The sequence below is a fragment of the Palaemon carinicauda genome, chromosome 31 (assembly GCF_036898095.1).
Source record: "Palaemon carinicauda isolate YSFRI2023 chromosome 31, ASM3689809v2, whole genome shotgun sequence".
Lineage (NCBI taxonomy): Eukaryota > Metazoa > Arthropoda > Malacostraca > Decapoda > Palaemonidae > Palaemon > Palaemon carinicauda.
Window position 1 is genome coordinate 65,199,124 of NC_090755.1, and position 20,134 is coordinate 65,219,257.

The following is a 20,134-nucleotide window of genomic DNA, read 5'->3' on the forward strand; positions in this document are numbered from 1 at the left end:
CTTACCAAGAGGAAAGTGGCACTGAACAATTACAGTGCAGTAACCCCTTGGGTGATGAAGAATTGTTTGGTAATCTGTGTTGTCAGGTGTATGAGGATAGAGGAGAATATGTAAAGAATATGCCAGACTATTCAGTGTGTATGTAGGCAAAGGGAAAATGAACCGTAACCAGAGAGGAGGATCCAATGTAGTACTGTCTGGCCAGTCAAAAGACCCCATAACTCTCTAGCGGTAGTATCTCAACGGGTGGCTGTTGAGGTGGTTTGGCCATATTGAGAGAATGGAAAGTGACTGTCTGCTAAAGAAGGTGATGAATGCAAGAGTTGATGGGAGAAGTACAAGAGGAAGGCCAAGGTTTAGGTGGATGGATGGAGTGAAGAAAGCTCTGGGTAATAGGAGGAAAGATGTGAGAGAGGCAAGAGAGCGTGCTAGAAATAGGAATGAATGGCGAGCAATTGTGACACAGTTCTGGCAGGCCCTGCTGCTTCCTTTGGTCCCCTTGGTGGTCGCGGAGGTAGCAGCAGTAAGGCATTCAGCATGTGAAACTTCTTTTGTGGTGGATAACACGGGAGGATGGACTGTGCTACCCTAGCAGTTCCAGCCAAACTCGGCTGAATCCCTCGTCAGGATTGGGAGGAGCGGAGAGAGGAAGGGTCCCCTTCTGTTCCCTTGTTTTGATGTCGGCTACCTCCCAAAATTGGGGGAAGTGCCTTGGTATATAGGTATAGATCCTTAGGTGGGAGAAAATTCTTTTTACCAAACTGGCTGGGTAAAATTCTGGGATTGCTGATCTAGGACCTGATCAGGTACAGAGTACAACATCCTAAACACCTCGCGAAATGGGATCAAAAGTACCATCAGGTTCATGGAACAGGTAACCAAGGGTGTTGCAAAAGAAAGTCTCTTTTCTTAGACTGATATGTCTGTCAGGTAAGGCAAAAACAAATGAATGGGTTTTCCTGAACATATCCATCCTCCTAAAGTAAGGAGGAAGGGGGAATGAACACTTCTATTTAATATCAATAAAAAGCTGCTAACTAAAGATGAGGCTTAACTGTATCTAAATCCGTCCAGATTATTATTATTATTATTATAATTATCATTACTAGCTAAGTGACAACCCTAGTAGGTAAAGCAAGATGCTAAAAGCCTAAGGGCTCCACCAGGGACAATAACTCAGTGAGGAAAGGATATGAGGAACCAGACAGGATACCGTGCCTGAGTGTGTCCTCAGGAAAGAGAACTGTAACCAAAGACAGTGGACAACCATGGTACAGAGGCTATGGTACTACCTAAGAATAGACTAAAGAACAATGATTTGATTTTGGAGTGTCCTTCTTCTAGAGGAGCTGCTTACCATACCTAGTGTCTCTTCGACCCTTACTATGAGGAAAGTAATAAGTGTGAATCCAAAAACAATACCCCGAGAGAGTGGAAGATGATGAGAAGAGGGCAGGTCCTCTTACTATTGACCTAAAATTAAGTGGTAACCGCTAACTTGGACGTGATACTTTTGGTCTAGTAAAGGAGTTGGGGTCATTACACCACTTGCAGAGCAGTTGCTCTGCCCCATAACAGCAGTCAGGAAATACCGGAAGAGAACAGCCTTTTACAGACCTTAAGTTCTTAATCTGTACACGAGTACTGGTAACTCGAAAAAAAAAAATCTCTAAGAATACAATTTCATTTTGGTTGCAAGAAACTACTACGAGAGCATATAAATCCTCAGGAGAAGTGTCACCAGGGTTCCCCCTCGAGCATATGACATTCGTAGCCTTGCCGTAACCTTAGTGTTCTGCAAGAACCACTCAGTAGCATTGTAAGGGTATGAAAAGTGAATCAAGTCAGCACATACCTAATTTCTCCAAGCAGTGGACCTAGTACTCCCATTGACCACAACCTAATGCAGGTTAGAATAATTTTTTTTTTTGTCATTATACTACATTATGTTGACAATCCTTTGATGCCTGAGCCTGGAGATGTTTCACCAATATCTCGGTCATGACTTAGAAGGGTCTTCCACTTTGGCCCTGCCTCTTCATGAGCAGGCCGAACTGTTTTATTTGTTTACCCTTCACCTTTTAAATCCTTTGTGTTCTGTCCATGACATAGAGCTTAAGTGACCTCCTCTTGACAGGGACTTACTCCCAACTAAGGAAGACTCCTCAAATAATATTTTTCCTGGCTATACCAACCTGAGTCACTTATGCAAAGGTCCCAGCTCATCCACCCCACAAGTCTTAACCAGGATAAAGTGAAGCTTGCCTTGCAGCAGCACATAACACTGCTAAGCAGTAGTTTCCTAGTAACGTATTATATAGTTGCCAATTAGGCACCTTTTCATTCTTTCTGGCCATAGAAAATTAACATAGGAGTAAACCTCATATATATGACTTAGGTTTGTTTAGCTAAGAAAAATACAAATTGTATAAAAAATTTGTAGTATCTTCAATGTAGACAATAATGTAAACTAATTTCAGCTGAAAAGTACAAGTGAACAGTCACACTTTATATAATGGTAATAAAATGTACTATTTTTTTCAAGTACAGTGTTAATTTCATCCTTAACTTTTATCATTTCTTTAATAGCTTTAAGACTATACTGTAAGTATAAAACATGTTATATCCAAACTTAGTCTCTTGTATTGTTAAAACTTATTTGATTATTACTTGTATGAGAGAATAGAACTCTTATGTTTTAGTACCATCTATGCAAAAATAGCCATGTTTTCAGTAAATTAGCTATATTGTTAGAGCCCCCAGTAGTCCTACTTAGGAAGAACTTTAAGTACTTGTTTATTTCCGAGGGCCATACAGCTTTCCTTCAACAAGATTTCATAATTTCCTTGTGATGTTACAAAACTTTTTATAGTCTTCACCTTTAGTTGTTGTAAAGTTCTTGAAATATCTTCTAGTCTGATTGTCTAAATTTGGTGACCTAAAGCTAGATCTGTAACTTGTTTCCATATTTAAATGGCAGCCATGGCTTCTAATGTTTTCTTGCTAGCAACACCACACCTCATTAAGGCTTTTTCATTTATCCTTGTTTAGGCAGAGTATTTTACAAAGAAAAGCTACAGAAGCTTGTTGTTTTGTCTTATTAAAGGGAAGTACAGCTTTGAGTGTGTATTTTATTGGGAGACTCTTCTTTAACAATGTTTCATTAAAAAATAATGTACATCTGGGGTACTATCTTTGTAATTTGTTTTCTCATTAGTTTTTGAGTATTTTTCTCTCTGATGGTCCTTGCCTTGTTAGTACAGCATTGGCCTTATACTGCATCTAGTTACTTCCATTTTATGGAAAACACAAGTTTTTGTTGTTTCTTTATTTAAAATCAAATACAAAGAATGAAAGATGTTTCATCCTTTTACAAAAATAGCATGATCACCACCATCTTCAAGTAGGTGGTGGTTCTTAAAATCATCTGCTACTTTGAATTGTTTTTGCATAAAAAAGTCAAGTATTTAAGAAAATGCTGCAAATATATTTACAAATTCATTCATATAACAACTAAATATAAAAGTAAAAGTAAAAGTCTCTACGAAATCATAAATACTCGCCTTGATATTCAGACATAGAATCCCTGAGTATATTGGCCATTATACTTTGAACCTCACAGTATATCTATCATATAGCCACTAAAAATTCTATAATCTGAATGTCTGTACCAAATAGATAGAGACGGTTCTCTATCCACCTCTACACACATAATTATTATACTTCTAGAGAGGTAAATCTTTCTTTTTAGCTCTCTTCATCAATTATGATCTTCCAAGTACCTCTGTTATTGCTAAGTATCTAATGTTGATCCAATACAGTACTTGGTATATGGAATTAATACAAGACAACTTGTAAGGTACTTACTGTAGGTCCGTTCGTGTCAATAACTTGGACGCAAGGTATAGTTTTGTCCTCAACTTGTCTATATCCCAGTACTTTCACCATTACTATTTTCCACTGAGCTGCATACGTCAGTTCTTCAAATACATCAGCTGCTTCATCACCCTTTACACTCCTGAAAAGTATGATATAAAATCACTTGACACACTTGATTCAAAATTTTTATTGGAACTAAAAATTATCATCTGATTTTTTCCAGTTCATAATAAATCAAAATTGACTTTTCTTAACCCTTCACAACCAGCAAGGGATACATTTTTCTTTATATTTACAACTCTAATGAATACCACATTTATGTCATCACTATATGCTGTTTTAGTTAATAAAAGCACATTTTATGTCTCTATTTAGGTATAATTAGAGCATCATATTGATTACACATGAATGAAAAACAGTGGAGAAGTGATTCTGTATTTTCTTAACCCTTCTATTTGGAACATCCTCTAAATATAGATCCTGCTCTATGCACCAGTACACAGTCAATAATCATGATAAGTCTCTGAAACTAAAGAGTGAATAGCTAATTGATTGTGATGTATTATAATTAGTGCTGCTGAAGGGAATTAGTGAATTTATTCTACGATCTATAGTTGTGGTGTAACTTTGCAACGTTAAGAGTGCACTTTTTAACCAATAATTAGAAAGACCTCAAAATCAACATACTAAGAGGGTTTTTTGTATGTATTATTTCTGTTAAAAATTGAATATAATGAAAGTGAAATTTTAATAATAAAATCTATGATGTCTATATTCACCTGATGTTCATGTTGCTTTGGTCTCAAAGCTGATGCAATATCTGGATTACCCTATAAAACTAAAAATAACCCATTTTTCCATTTCAAGGGGATTAAGCCTCTTGAGCACCGAGGCAATGTCTAGATGGCAATAACCATGGCATGACTAATTCCAGTTATAAAAAATTTGAGTCATCTAATACAAGGAAGGTCTTCAGTCTATGAGATGATGAGGGCAACAAAACCCTCTTTCCTTAAATTCTGATATGATGAACAGCCTGAAACTTTCCTAATCTTTTGCTCTTGCAGGGCAAAGACAATCTTGATTGAAACACCTAATTATGTTCTCCTCAGGTAGGAGAAGGCACATGTGCAAGTACCCTAAGGATAAGGACCATTCTAACCCTGGACAAAGTCCCATGGTAAGTAAGACTGCTTGAAGCTCCTTCCGAGCATGGGCCCTTCCTCCAGAGGAGGGATCCAAACTCTACTGTGGAGCTTCTACAGCAGGAGCAGGCAAAGTTTGTGATCTGCTGAAAAGTGCTAAGGCAGAGGGAAACTTTCTTTATAACCCCCACAGTAAAGTCTTTCAGGGTCTCCTTGAGATCAAGGAGAACAGGACATACACCCTTGAACTTAAGGCCACCCCAGTGTCTCCCACAGAAGGGGCCACTGAGGTGGACTAACATGCTCCATCCTACCCGGACGGTGCGGATACTAGATTCATGTAGGGAATGTTACCTACAGCTAGCATATCAAAATTTTCTGCCATAAGTAAACGGTCTAGTTAACAGATTCCCAGGTAAACGGTCACTGGGTGAGTTCTGTCACTCCCTCCAGGAGGAGTATATATCCTTCCCTTACCTGGCCTACAGTGAAGCTTATTAGTACAGTGGAACCTCTACATCCGAACGTATCTACATCCGAAGTAAAATTCGAGCAAATTTTTGACTCTACACCCGAATTTTATTTTGACACACGAAGTAAGCAATTTTCGTCGAACGGTTGTATCCGAATTTTTCGACACGCGAAGTACAATTCGAACATGTTCCGACTCTACACCCGAATGTTTTTTTCGACACCCGAAGTAAACAATACTCGTACGCGTAGTCGGTGCTCATAGCGCCTGAAGTGTTTTTTATTTCCGCCGATAGAAGGCAGCACATCAACCTCGGAGGGACGCTCAATTAGCGGGTCTTAGGTCAGTCCTCTGTTCTCGTTGGCTTCTTGCGGTTGTGCTCTGTGCGTTCTGCTATTAACTCTGTTTTAATCGTGATTTTTTACGTCCATCCCTTAACGGTAATTTACGTAAAGTATGGGTCCTAAAAGGCTTAGTTTTGCTAGTGGTAGTGGTGAGAAAAGGAAGAAGGAAATGCTTTCATTAGAAATTAAGCAGGAAATTACTGAAAAACATGAGCGTGGCGTCCGCGTGAGTGAACTTGCTAAACAGTATGGCCGTAATATGTCGACGATCTCGACAATCCTTAAACAGAAGGAAGCTATTAAAGCAGTGAAACCTTCTAAGGGGATCACCATAATTTCCAAACGCCTTACCCCTATCATAGAAGAGATGGAACGACTTCTACTAGTGTGGATTAAGGATAGAGAGATCGTTGGTGACACCATCACCGAGACCGTCATCTGCGAGAAGGCGCACGCCATTTTTACGGACTTGAAGGAGGAGAGCTCTGTGGGTGATGCTGGGGAGAGTTCAACCGAGCCTTCCTCAGATGATTTCAAGGCATCTCGTGGCTGGTTCGAGAAATTTAAGAAACGGTCCGGGATTCATTCAGTTGTTCGCCACGGAGAGGCTGCTAGTGCGGACACAAAGGCTGCAGCTGACTTTGACAAGAACTTCGAAAAGATTGTGCAGGAAGAAGGCTACATAGTGCAGCAGGTGTTTAATTGTGATGAAACCGGGCTGTTTTGGAAGAAGATGCCGAGTCGAACCTACATCACTGCCGAAGAGAAGAAATTGCCTGGGCATAAGCCAATGAAGGATCGGTTGACTCTTGCCTTATGTGCCAACGCTAGTGGGGACTTTAAAGTCAAGCCCTTACTGGTTTACCATTATGAGAACCCTATGGCCTTTAAAGCACACAACGTCGATAAGGATCAGCTTCATGTTTTCTGGCGATCCAACTCGAAGGCCTGGGTCACTAGGCAATTCTTTGTGCAATGGGTTAACCAAGTTTTCGGCCCTTCTGTGAAGAAGTATCTTCATGAACAGAAATTGCCTTTAAAGTGCCTGCTATGCCTTGACAATGCACCCGCTCACCCCACCCCCCCCCGGACTTGAAGATGATATCTTCGATGAATTCAAGTTCATAAAGGTGCTGTATCTTCCACCGAATACCACCTCTATCCTCCAGCCCATGGACCAGCAAGTCATCTAATTTTAAGAAGCTGTACACCAATCACTTATTTAAGCAGTGCTTTATGTCACGCGAAGCACCAACTTAACTTTGCGTGAATTTAGGAGGGGCCACTTCAACATCGTGCACTGCTTGAAGATCATAGATCAGGCTTGGGTGGGATTAACTCGACGGACCCTCAATTCTGCCTGGAAGAAGCTGTGGCCTGATGCAGTTTCTCCCCGAGATTTCGAGGGTTTTGACCCCGAACCTGATCCCGTGGTGGGTGCAGCGGAAGCCGTAGAGGAAATCGTCTCCCTTGGCAAGTCCATGGGTCTGGAGGTCAACGCAGATGACGTTACGGAACTTGTCGCCGAACATCAGGACGAACTTACCACGGATGAGCTCAAGGAACTCCATGCTATGTCTGAGCACATGAGTGATGACGAGAAAGGGAGCGAGGAGGTAGAACATGTGTTAGGTTCGGCACATATAAAAGAGGTGTTAGGAAAATATCAAGACGTGGTCGACTTCATCGACAAATACCATCCAAAGAAATTGCAGGTTTGTCGTGTAGTTTCTCAATTCGATGATGTTTGCCTAACTCACTTTCGAAACATTCTGAAAAGCCATACCAAGCAATTATCTATCGATAATTTCTTAAAAAAAACTGCGAAGCGAACTCGTGATGAAGAGGATGTAAGTGATTCGAAGAAAATGGCAAAGAGTGAAGAGGAAGAAAGTGAAACAAAGAAAACGGAAAAGAGTGAAGCGAAAGAAATTCAGTCAATTTTAAATGTAGAGTGAAAGTGATTAAAATTATGTAATCATCAAAAAGAAAAAAGAAAATGTAAAAAAAATATAAAATATATAAAAAAAAAAAAAAATAAGCTAAGTTATGTTAAAGTTCACTTAGTGTAAGTTAGAATAAGTTACGGTAGTGTACGTTTATCGTAGTTAACCTCTCTACCTCCTCGCCGCCCGTCCGTCTCCTCTCTGCGTAGCAAGACTAACAACACCTGTACTGGAGTTTCTAAGGTAAAGTGATGCTAAAAACCCGTTTCTTATTTATCATTTTTTGCTAATTCTTCTTATTTACATGTCTATTATCTAATTTAGTGTTCATTATTCTCATGGGAAAATTATGTGTAGTAGTTTATTAAGAAGTTAACATAGGTTTTTGGGCTCAACCACGGATTAATCCTATTTCAATGTATTCTTATGGGAAAATTCGTTTCGACATCCGAACATTTTCTACATCCGAAGTTGGTTCTGGAACGGATTAAATTCGTATGTAGAGGTTCCACTGTATACATAGGAGCTCTCACCTGCAATCTGTGCCACACCGGGCCAATGCTCTGCTTGACAGACCCCAAAAGGAATCAGTCAGTCTTCGTTAATCGCTCCTAACAGAGGAAAGTAGTGCTTTAAGGGAAAGACGCTCCTTTTTCATGGAAGGAACAGGAAATGCGGCTGAAGCCTCTTGCCTTTATCTGGCTGGAACAATTTACCTAAATCTGATAAAAGGAGAAAACTGTCCTTTTGGGCTAGCAAACTAGAAAATCGTCCTTTTGGGCTCGCAAACTGTTTGACCAACCCTGAAGACACCTGATACACCTAACCAAACCCCAAAGTAACCACCAGCAAGGCCACCCTCTATTGACAACAGTCATAGATGCATGACTCTGTTCCTTCTAATATCCCTCCTGAACTGAGCCTAGAAAGGGACAAAGAATGGATTGAGCAGTGTGCAAACCCTTCTGGAGGAAGGAGCTGCTGGTGGCCATTGCTGGAATATGTAGAAGCCTGGGACCTTCCCAAAACCAGAGCAAGAAGACATGACTGCCCCTACAAGCTTAGCTGCAGTCTCTCTCAAAAGACCAGAGGCCTTGAGGGACACTGCACGAAATTGGACACCTATCCGATCTCTAGGGCAACTAATGTTCAAGTAGATATGATGTGTTTCTTAACCTCTTTAGGGAATTGTTTCTTTTCTTTAGAATATAAACACTCAAATCCGGAAGGATCCAGGAACGTACTGTATATTCGGGATGCAGACGATAATGAATGAATGAATGATTTGAAGCTTTCTGGCATCCTGATGCAGACGATAAATTGGGCTGTGAATGGTCTTGTTTCCTGTCAGGAAAGCAATCCCTGGAACCAAAGATCAAGCGGTACTGGGTACTGTATCTTACCTCTGTTTGGTTGAGTAGAGCTGCTCCCCTATGGTGCAAAAGTGATAATTGTAATACAGGCTAATGCTCCCCTTGACTGACCCCAAAAGATAGCAAATTAATGGGCCAATACAATCGCTCCCATCCAAAGGAGGTGAATGATTACTGTCAAGTCCCAGGAACTTGTAGTAGAAGGCCCTCCCTGCAACTATCTTCTTATTAATGAAGATGTGATCAATGAAGAGAAAGGAGGAGGGAGAATAGTTAGCAGAGTAGGAAGAGAAATAGCAAACCTCCCCTAGTTGCCAACCAATCTTCATCACTTGTCATAGAGAAGTCATGCTTTGGGCAACCAATAATGATTTACTCCCTTGAAGGAGGGCCCCACCACAACACAATCCACTACACTAGGGGTTTTGTCACAAGAGAAGCAGTAGGGACACTCACTGACACTGCACTTCATACGTGTCATCATACAGGGAACGCTACTGGAACCAGGTGTGTCCATCAGACAAGGAATATTCATTATCGGGCACGAAGGTATAGGCGACACTGGGTCTGAATCTGGTAACTACCTCCTGAGGAAAAGATACTATCAAGGAGCAGAATTACCTATTCCCGAGTTCATTGTCATCTACAGTAGCTTGGAAGAGAAAGACCGAGTGGCTATGGTATTTAGAAAATCCAGGTTGGTGGAGCTTCCCCGTCCTGCAACCTGTCATTAACCTACTACCTTGTTTATTGATTCAAAGGCTGTTCTAGCACCCTTGAAGACACATCCCTATTTCAAAAGACAAAAGGTTTATACAGTATATGCATAGGAACAAATTCAAAATACTGTACATAACCATTTTCTTCATTTGCAAATTTTCCATTAAGAACTTTTCAAAGAACCACTAACCCATAAAAATGGAAAGTATTGATTCTATAAAATGGCTGCATACACTAGTGTTAAGAATGAGAGCAAAAAATGTTGAGGATAATGCCCGGTTTATTCTGTTTTAACCAGCAAGCAAAAATAAAGTTCCCTTATCCACACACTTTTGGTCATAGAAAATCATGGGACAGGTAACTAATGAACGTGAAAATCACATGACTTAGTCAATTACAACTTTTCAGTAAACTTAGGGTGGAACTAGTAGATATGCACTACTGTGATCAGTTATGCATTTCTGAGAACAGGGAACAATATGTTCACCTGTATACTATATATCTTTTCTGTATATAGAATATCAAGTTACATAATGGAGATCTCAATTTCAGTCATGAATAGCAATAAATCACTTAAAACCACACCCTGGCTTCAATAAAGGAATGCACTATTCAGCAAATATAAAATAAAAATAGTTTCATTTCTAAGTGTTAACAATAACATACTTACTCAGGATCTATGTTTGCCAAATAACATTCAACTGCCTGAAAGTTCAATTTGAGGTAGTCTAATCTTAATTCACAGACATTCTCCATGGAAATGGGTTCTGTATCCCCAAAGTCAACGTAGTAAATTGTGGCCATACTTTTGGATGGGTCTAGGTCGTTGTGCTCATACTTACAAACACGGCCTCTATACCACGAAGTGTCATGGGGAAACTTGGCAGCAACTATGTCCCCTTCTTTGACCTGTAATGAAATCCAACTGTTTATAGAAACAATTTTTATATACATAAATATCATTCACTTACAGCTATCACTGGTGGTCTTTGAATGTCACAGATATTGTAATAAAACATACAGAAAAAGATAAAAGGAGATAATGTACATGTACTGTAACCCACTGATCCCAAACAGGTATAAGCCATACTTTTTTTCTTGTCTAGAATAATATATGTAAGATCCATAGGGTTTGGAAAACAGTATTAGTTATATGCAATATGGGTTTAAATGGTACAATACATTTAGTGCCAAGAACAGTTTTATCTAACTACAAACTCATAGCTTTCATACAAGAACTGTAATTTAATTCCTAAAACCTCACAATATACAACAGAACTTTTTTTACAATAAACTAGGGTAAGTGAAATCACACTTATAGATCATATCAATCTTTGTTTATGCAACATACAATGTTATCTCATAGAGGTTTTTAATATTTCTAGTCGCAATTTAGTTATAAAATCTAATCAAATTACACCTTTACAGCCGATTCAGTTTCCTAATATACTTCCATATATATAATGTAATATACACCCTATCATATACTTAGGGTATATGCAACTTGCAGATATGACAAATTTGGAATTTCTATTTTTCATAGCTATAAAAATCTGAGACATTTATTAAGGATATATGTTTCCAGTGCAGTTGAAACTAGCCATAAACTTTTAACGAGAGGTGTTAACGACCCTCCGCTAGTTAGCAGGGTAGCGGCGAGTCTACATCACTTTTGATTTTTAGTAGGACTTTCTAGGGGATAGCTGATGGTGGGACAAGTATGAGTAAAGAGCTCAGGTTTGTATAGTTAGGCAAAATGCAAATTAATCCCAAATTTGTCATTTGTTCCTACACGAACACAAACCAATCGCTCTTTACTATGGAGACTCACACTTAGGTGGTTGGAAATCCTTAACTCAACTGGGTGGAAATTGACCTGGAGTACAGTTCTGAGCTCTGAGTGCGTAATAAAGTTCCGTAACACTTCGTGAACTCTCAATTAGGCAGGAGAGTTGATGGCCTGAGCATTCATGGTGAGTGAGTGGTAACTATGTACTGTCACTTGACCAGGTAAAAATAGTGAGATACACATCTTAACCAAGACATTGCCTGCCTCCCCCTCACAAGGAGGATGGGGACATAAAATATATTATATATTTTAGACCACACATGGGAAATGGTTATTACCTACAGTCAGAGGTAGGATAGCTTGCAGTATCCTCCAGATACAGTGCCCCAAGAGAGGGGAAAATGAAGGATGAAAAAGGCTAGTCATTCTATCCATTCATCCCATACTAACACTAGGTAACATCTGCCCTCGACCAACTTGTCCTGTAAAGGAGCTGAAGTATCTTATACCACCACAGGACCCAGGGACATCATATCTAGGTTTCTGTGGGCTACATCTTGCAGGTAATGGGTGGTAAAGGTTGTCTGATGATGCCAAACACCCGCTTGTTGCGCCAGAGATAAGTTTCTCTTGAATGCTAGGGATGTGCTTATGCCCTTAACGTCGTGAGCTCTAGGTCTACGATCACGATGAGAAGATTCAGGATTCAGTGCGAGATCAATGACATGTCGAATCCAAGGAGAGATCGTATTCTGGGTGACTCTCCAATCTTTTATCATGGAATACATTGGTCATATAGAGCTGTTCACATCACAGAAATAAGAGGGTCTGACAATAGAAGCGCTTAGGTAATTTGAGAGAGCGAGGCTCGATGAGAAGCTACCGACTCCATAATGGGCTGTGTACCAAAAGAACCCTGACTGAATGGCAAACCAGAACTGCTTGGCATAACTTGAAACATTAGCCTAGAATTCGGAACAGGGCAAATTAGGCTAAGATCATTACCTTTCCCTGTAGCATGTGACACAGAGAATGAGGATTATTACCCCGCTTCACATCCCCTGAACAACCCTCACAAGAATATATAGAAAAACCAGGATAAAGCATCCCCTATCAATCTATAGTAATCAATAAGGAGTTTCTGTGGAACTTCCTAGGATATGGGTAGGGCCGAGAACTTTAACAGGATGACGAAGGAACTCAAACCAAAGGAATATGGTTTACCAGTGGAAGAATTTCCATGAACTGCCATACATTCCCAATTCTATACTACAGGGGAAGGGCTATCACTAGTTAAGAAAATGGGAATATTTTTAGTTTTAGGGTAGACATAGACATTTAACTAGCTTCGAGAGAGAAGCAATATGATCACTACGGGAGGTTCATACAAAAAATATATATCCAAGGTATAATAAAAAAAACAAGATATCCTTACCTTTTCTAACTCATGCAATTCTCTATTTTCGGCAGAATCATAGTACTCGGTCATGTCAATTACCAATTTGTCTAGCTGAATGGAACGAGAACCAACAACCTGTTCAAATAAAATGATTTATTTAATACTAAATACTCTAAAGAAGTAACAAGAAATATCGAATGATTCTTGAAAAAGTGACAGTAGATTATGAACATGCACAGCCAAACTTGATTGAGCTGTGTACTACAGGTGAATAGTGCACAAAAATAGGAAGAAAACTACTGCAAAATTGGAACAAAGTATACAATGGTCATTACATAAAATGATTACAAATTCCATATGTCAACCACCGGGATTGTGGCACACAGAGCTAAAAAGATCCATATTTTAATTCCTATAGAAAAGATTAAATTATAACTATATGAAAGCAATCTTTCAACTTAACACACTTATCAAGTGATACATACATACATATACCAAAGGCACTTCCCCCAATTTTGGGGGTTAGCCGACAACAACAAGAAACAAAACAAAAAGGGGACCTCTACTCTCTACGTTCCTCCAGCCTAACCAGGGACTCAGCCGAGTTCAGCTGGTACTGCTAGGGTGCCACAGCCCAACCTCCCACATTTCCACCACAGATGAAGCTTCATACTGCTGAGTCCCCTACTGCTGCTACCTCCGCGGTCATCTAAGGCACCGGAGGAAGCAGCAGGGCCTACCGGAACTGCGTCAAGTGATAAAAATTTGAAAAGTTATACAATTGAATCCTTTATAAATTCCATCTAAGGCACAGCAGTGAACAGATGATCTTTTGAATTTAATTAGTCTAGCTTAAGCCTCAAATAAAGAAATGTTTTGTCTTGAGGCTAGAGAAAATTCAAGGGAGCTGGATGGACAGCGTCTTTTTTTAATGACAAGGCTTTGACATTCATACCACTTAATAAGGTGACTTGGGACATCTAACCACATATGATTTTTGCTTCTGACCTTCGGTTTCGTGACACTCATGCGATTTATCCCTAAAATAAGCATTTTTCAAATTCTATTTCCTCCTCTTATACTTAATATTAAGACCTGTGATTACTACCATATAAAGACCTGATACAGACCACCCACCAAATGAAGTATTTTTTTTCTAAAAGTAATTTTATGCTAGATATGAATTTTTGCATTATGGTAAAAAAATAACCCTATAAATCAGAGGGAAAACGGAAGAAAAAAGATTAAAACAAAAATTGGAAAAAATAGCTTTAAAACTAAGGGAGGTTATAGAAATTGAAGGTCAATAAGTATAGTTTTGAGGTACGCCCATTCCAAGTTTTTCTTTGTATTTTTACAAGGACAATATTAATATATCATAATTTTTATGAATTCTATATTCCTTTTTGGGTATTAATATACAAAAACTATGTTATTTAACATAATTTAATCATAAATGAAGATCCCTTTGCCCAAAATCTTGCTTCTTTAGGCTCCTGGTCCCCCCATGCTTTTCCTTTTCTCTCCCTCTCTCCATCACTAATTCCACGAATACTGCCGATATTATGCAAATATTAGGGCAAATTTTCTTCTGCTGTATGTTAGCGAGATGTTTAGATTGTCTTGTCCTCTTTGTCATGATGAAATTCTTGCAAAAACAAAGAAAAACAGACGTAAAAGCAATTGAAAGTCCAGAGGTCAAACTCAAATGTTTTTCATCTTTACAAAGACAATATTAATAAATCATGATTATTGTGAATTTCATATTCCTTTTTGGGTATTCATTAACAAATACTATGAATGTTATCATAATCTGATCATATATGATGATCCCTTTGCACAATATCTTGCTTCTTTAGGCTCCTCATCCCCCCCCCTCCCCGTCTTTTCCTAATCTCTCTCCTTCACTAACTCCAATAATATCACCAATATAATGTGAACATTTGAGCAAATTTTCTTCTTCTGTATGTTAGTGAGATGTTTTGACTGTCTTTTCCTCTTTGGCATAATGAAATTCTTTCCAAACTAAAAAAAGATGTAAAACAAAGGGAATGTCAGAGGAAAACTAAAATGTGTACTCTTCCCCCCGTTTCACTTCGCACTGAAGACTGAAGTGACTAAGCACTCTAAATGTGATTCAAGGAATGTCTACAGATGCAATTGCTCAGAATTTGTTAGATACTAAAATGTAATAATTATCAGAATTTACAATAACAGAAGAGATACAGCATTTTCTTGTTGGCTTATTGAGATACTTTTTCTAATTACCCTATAACTATGAAAGTAAGAGGAATTTTGACGAAATATTTCATATACACATTGTCCATTGCCATATGAAGTTCCTTGAATTTTTTTTCTGGATTTTGTATTTTTCTCCCTACACCCCCCAGCTGTTTTCTTTAATGAAAGAGAAGTTCCTTGCCTTTTAATTTTAATTTGACCTCTTCTGTCTTCCTTTACTTATCTGTCAATTTATTTCAACATTACAGTATTCGGTTCCAATTTTCACAACTCATTCAAAAATAAATTCTCTGGAAGAGCCCATTACTCTATAAAAGTGGCGCAGACATGCGTTAAAATAACTTACAATGATAATGAAATTAATTTGTACATGTTGCCCATTAGCAAAAAAAAGGGATTTTGACGAAGGAAAAATCTATTTCTGGGGAGAGACCTGTGTCGCCCGGTGAAAATAACATTAAAATTATAATGAAATATAAGAGGATTAAGTCACTTTTGTATAATGTTGTCAGTGGAAATATGACCAATCTATAACCAGCAAACACACTGCATGAAAAAATGATTGGCAAAGGGAATAAGTAGGAACAGAAATTACTTTTCTTGGAATCATATTTGTAAATTTCACACCTTAGACTATGTTATTAATGATTTTTGAGCAAACTGATAATATGAGAGGTAACTAAATAAAGTTATCTAGTCATTAATCCCTGAAAGATATATTTACATTGCCAAATTATAATAGTAAAAGATATGTTTCATCTAATTCCATACACTGCAAAGCAGAGAAAGTCTGAAATATAATTTTAATCACCTGAAGCCAAAAATGGGCGGCAGAATCAACAGCCGACACATAAGCCTCAATGAAACGGTCACTAGTGGTTGCTGATAGAGACTCCTGGTGCAATGAGCTGCTCATGGAAGGAGGCTGAAAAAATGATAATTGAGAATATCATGAAACTACTTGGCCAAACCTCAATGGCTAGGAATGACTCATGAGTTTGTTTGAGCTATTAGTCAATACCAAGGTATAAAATATTGGTAAATAAAGGCTTCCATTGTCAGGATTTAGCAAAAAGTACAATGTAATCACTAAGGTCACTAATCACATACCACCAGCTAGTGTGGGTAAATATTTGGTTTCTTATTAGCCAATAGTAATAAAAGAAAAATGATTCAAAATGCACACTAAATAGCCAATAATTTGGTAAAGAATAAACATTAACTTCTATTTCTTCATCAATAGCTCATCAACTGATAACTATTTATCAATCATTACTATGCATTTGCACAAGTTATCAAATTGTCTGAGCCAAACCGTTTGTTGTGACTTAAAACAAAATTTTTCAAATGATTCTGTAAATAGTTTATATTCTACCATTATAGAACTTCCTGAAACACAAAATCACAATCTGGAGTCCATGTAGAGAGGTTAAACCTAACTTTGCGATGAAATAACTTGAAAATCAATGTGAGTTGGCTTACCCACTTGGTAGATACAACATACCAACATTTAATCTCAACGCTACTCTACTGTACGTAGTAATTACAAGAAAAGAGAAATTTTCTTTTAGTTTTAAGATAAATGTCCAAATTTAATGAGCTTTAAACTCCTTTACCAAGAAGCTTAAAGTGTAATTATTGCATTCTTTACCAAACCAAATTTCTTGGTAGTAAAATACTGTAAATTTCTGCAACTCACCTGGCTGTCATCACTGTCATGAGTACTCTGCCTTCCTCTTGCCCTTAAAGACATATTTATGGCAGATTTCTGAATTTGCTGACGCATTTCTTCTTCCTCAGCCACCTACAAAACACAAGTATATTTAGCATAACCAACCAATTTAATACAAGTTATTCACACTTTAAAAATAGAACGATAAATATACATCATTAAAAATTTATTTTCACATTTATAACTTTCCCTTTTTATTGTGTCTATACCTAAACAATAAGGATGGCCATAGTGCACATTAATAGATAGTAACTGTGCATGCTTTCATATAATCTGTCAAGCATTAACATTCTTTAGCTTTGTCTAGAGACCATATACAGTATACAGCAGTCAACTTCCTAGAAGACAACTAAGCCCATGAAATTACAAATTTTTAACTTTGTCTATGTCAACTTTTGGGCTCTTCAGCTTTTATTTCATTTAATTTCTTAACAATTACAACCTACAGCAATGGCTTTATATGCACAAGTTTTAAACCTAGAAGAAAAAAGGGCCCAATACCTCGCACTGATGTTTCCGTAATTAAGGAAGCACAAGATGATAATGCTATTATTATTATTATTACTAGCCAAGCTACAACCCTAGTTGGAAAAGCAAGATGCTATAAGCCCAAGGGCTCCAATAGGGAAAAATAGCCCAGTGAGGAAAGGAAATAAAGAAATAAGTAAATGATGAGAACAAATTAACAATAAATCATTTTAAAAACAGTAACAATGTCAAAATACATATGTCATTTATAAACTATTATCAACTTCAAAACAGATATGTCATATATAAACTATAAAAACTCATGTCAGCCTGGTCAAAATAAAAACACTTGCTGCAACTTTGAACTTTTGAAGTTCTATTGATTCAACTACCCAATTAGGAAGATCATTCCACAACTTGGTCACAGCTGGAATAAAACTACTGTGTAGTATTGACCCTCACGATGGAGAAGGCCAGGCTATTATAATTAACTGCCTGCCTAATATTACGAACAGGATAGAATTGTCCAGGGAGATCTGAATGTAAAGGATGGTAAGAGTTATAAAAAATCTTATGCAACATGCATAATGAACTAATTGAACGACTGTGCCAAAAATTAATATCTAGATCAGGAATAAGAAATTTAATAGACCGTAAGTTTCTGTCCAACAAATTAAGATGAGAATCAGCAGCTGAACACCAGACAGGAGAACAATACTCAAAACAAGGTAGAATGAAAGAATTAAAACACTTCTTCAGAATAGATTGATCACCGAAAATCTTGTAAGATTTTCTCAAGCAGCCAATTTTTTGAGCAATTGAAGAAGACACAGACCTAATGTGTTTCTCAAAAGTAAATTTGCTGTCCAGAATCCCGCCTAAAATTCTAAAAGTCATACAAATTTAAAGAAACATTATCAATACTGAGATCCGGATGTTGAGGAGCCCCCGTCCTTGACCTACTCACAATCATACTTTGAGTTTTGTTAGGATTCAACTTCATACCCCATAATTTGCACCATGCACTAATTTTAGCTAGATCTCTATTAAGGGATTCACCAACCCCAGATCTACATTCAGGGGATGGAATTGATGCAAAGAGAGTAGCATCATCTGCATATGCAACAAGCTTGTTTTCTAGGCCAAACCAAATGTCATGTGGATATAGTATGAAAAGTAATGGGCCAAAAACACTACCCTGTGGAACACCGGATATTACATTCCTATAATCACTATGGTGCCCATCAACAACAACTCTTTGAGATCTATTACTTAAAAAATCAATAATAATGCTAAGAAACAACCCACCCACTCCCTACTGTTTGAGTTTGAAAACAAGGGCCTCATGATTAACACAGTCAAAGGCAGCACTAAAATCAAGGCCAATCATACGAACTTCCTGACCACAATCTAAAGATTTCTGTACAGTGTTGGAGATTGTAAGAAGGGCATCACATGCTCCGAGGCCTTTACGAAAACCAAATTGCAAACTAAGGAAGAGATGATTACGGTCTACACCTCCATAAGCATCAAGGTCCATCACTAAATGCTAGTGATTGATTAAGTGATGTTTACTTATCCACAATAACTGGTCTTTATAAAGATGAATTCATTTATATAAGAGCAATATCTATCAAACAGAGCATTTCACACTGTTAACCAGTAAAGATACTGTTGATTTATAAATCCAAATAATGACCTTCATAAGATCTTTATCCTGACTGAGGACTTGACTATACAAAATTTGCTTAATTCAACCAAAATGAATTGAATATTTTCATTTTTGGGAAATCTTAAATTAGAACAGTTAAATGCAAGGAATCTTACTCTCTTCTTGTAAAACTCCTTTGCTAGAGATAGATGGGCAATTTTTCTTCTTGGCCAGAAAATGCACCTAGATGCAATAAAATATTTTTAACAAAGCCCTCTCTACCATAAGTCACAAGCAAATGATAACATACCAATAAATGTCCTTAAGGATGGGTTAGTTCAATGCAAAATCAATGTGATTTTCTTTTAAAGTTTGATACTATAAATGCTTAACAGGAAACTCATTTTCAGAATGAGGTTCCAAGTGGAAGCTATCTTGAGGATTTTGATAAGACTCCTTTGAAAGACTGGCAAGAAAGAGTGGGAGGTTCCTCCTGAATCGAGCAGTTGCACTGTGAAGCAAGTTAAATGAGACTGGACAGGAATATGGAAGAAAGGAAGTGGGATTGAAAGTAAAGTAGATGGCTAAAAAGGAGGTGAAGAAGGCACCGCACAGAAACTGCAAAATCCATTTAGTAACCCCTGTTGTTTGAATCTGTGCACTAAAATGTTGAATGTTATCTCATAAAAAAAATGCAAGCAAAATGTAAAATAAATATATTTAGTATACAGTAACTATGAAACTTCATGTAACCTTTTTTGCTATATCAAAATATTACAATACAGCACAAACAATCATGAAGACTTAATTAATAACAGAAAGAAGAGGCTCTTCTCACTTTAATTGAATAAGCCTGTCTGTTCTATTCAAATAAGACTGTCTACTCTATCTTCATTAGGACACTTGGTCTGTCTGTACCTGACTGGACATTAAACAAAGTACATACTGTACAGTATAACGTATATTTCTGGTTAT

The 20,134-nt window shown here is 37.7% G+C and overlaps 2 protein-coding genes across 2 annotated transcripts in view; both read right to left on the reverse strand.

Annotated features, from left to right (window-relative positions):
- The window catches only part of LOC137624778 (serine/threonine-protein phosphatase 2B catalytic subunit 3-like), a 568,901-nt gene that overhangs the window by 480,108 nt on the left and 68,659 nt on the right, over nt 1-20,134 (reverse strand). The window lies entirely within an intron of this gene.
- Nucleotides 1-20,134, reverse strand: part of LOC137624480 (tudor and KH domain-containing protein homolog) — an 82,017-nt gene that overhangs the window by 4,162 nt on the left and 57,721 nt on the right. The window contains exons 6-10 of the mRNA XM_068355256.1: nt 17,008-17,112; nt 16,120-16,233; nt 13,104-13,202; nt 10,550-10,788; nt 3,868-4,018 (exon numbers count right to left, since the gene is read on the reverse strand). Of these exons, the coding sequence (XP_068211357.1) occupies nt 3,868-4,018; nt 10,550-10,788; nt 13,104-13,202; nt 16,120-16,233; nt 17,008-17,112 (708 nt within the window). The remainder of the gene's footprint in view (nt 1-3,867; nt 4,019-10,549; nt 10,789-13,103; nt 13,203-16,119; nt 16,234-17,007; nt 17,113-20,134) is intronic.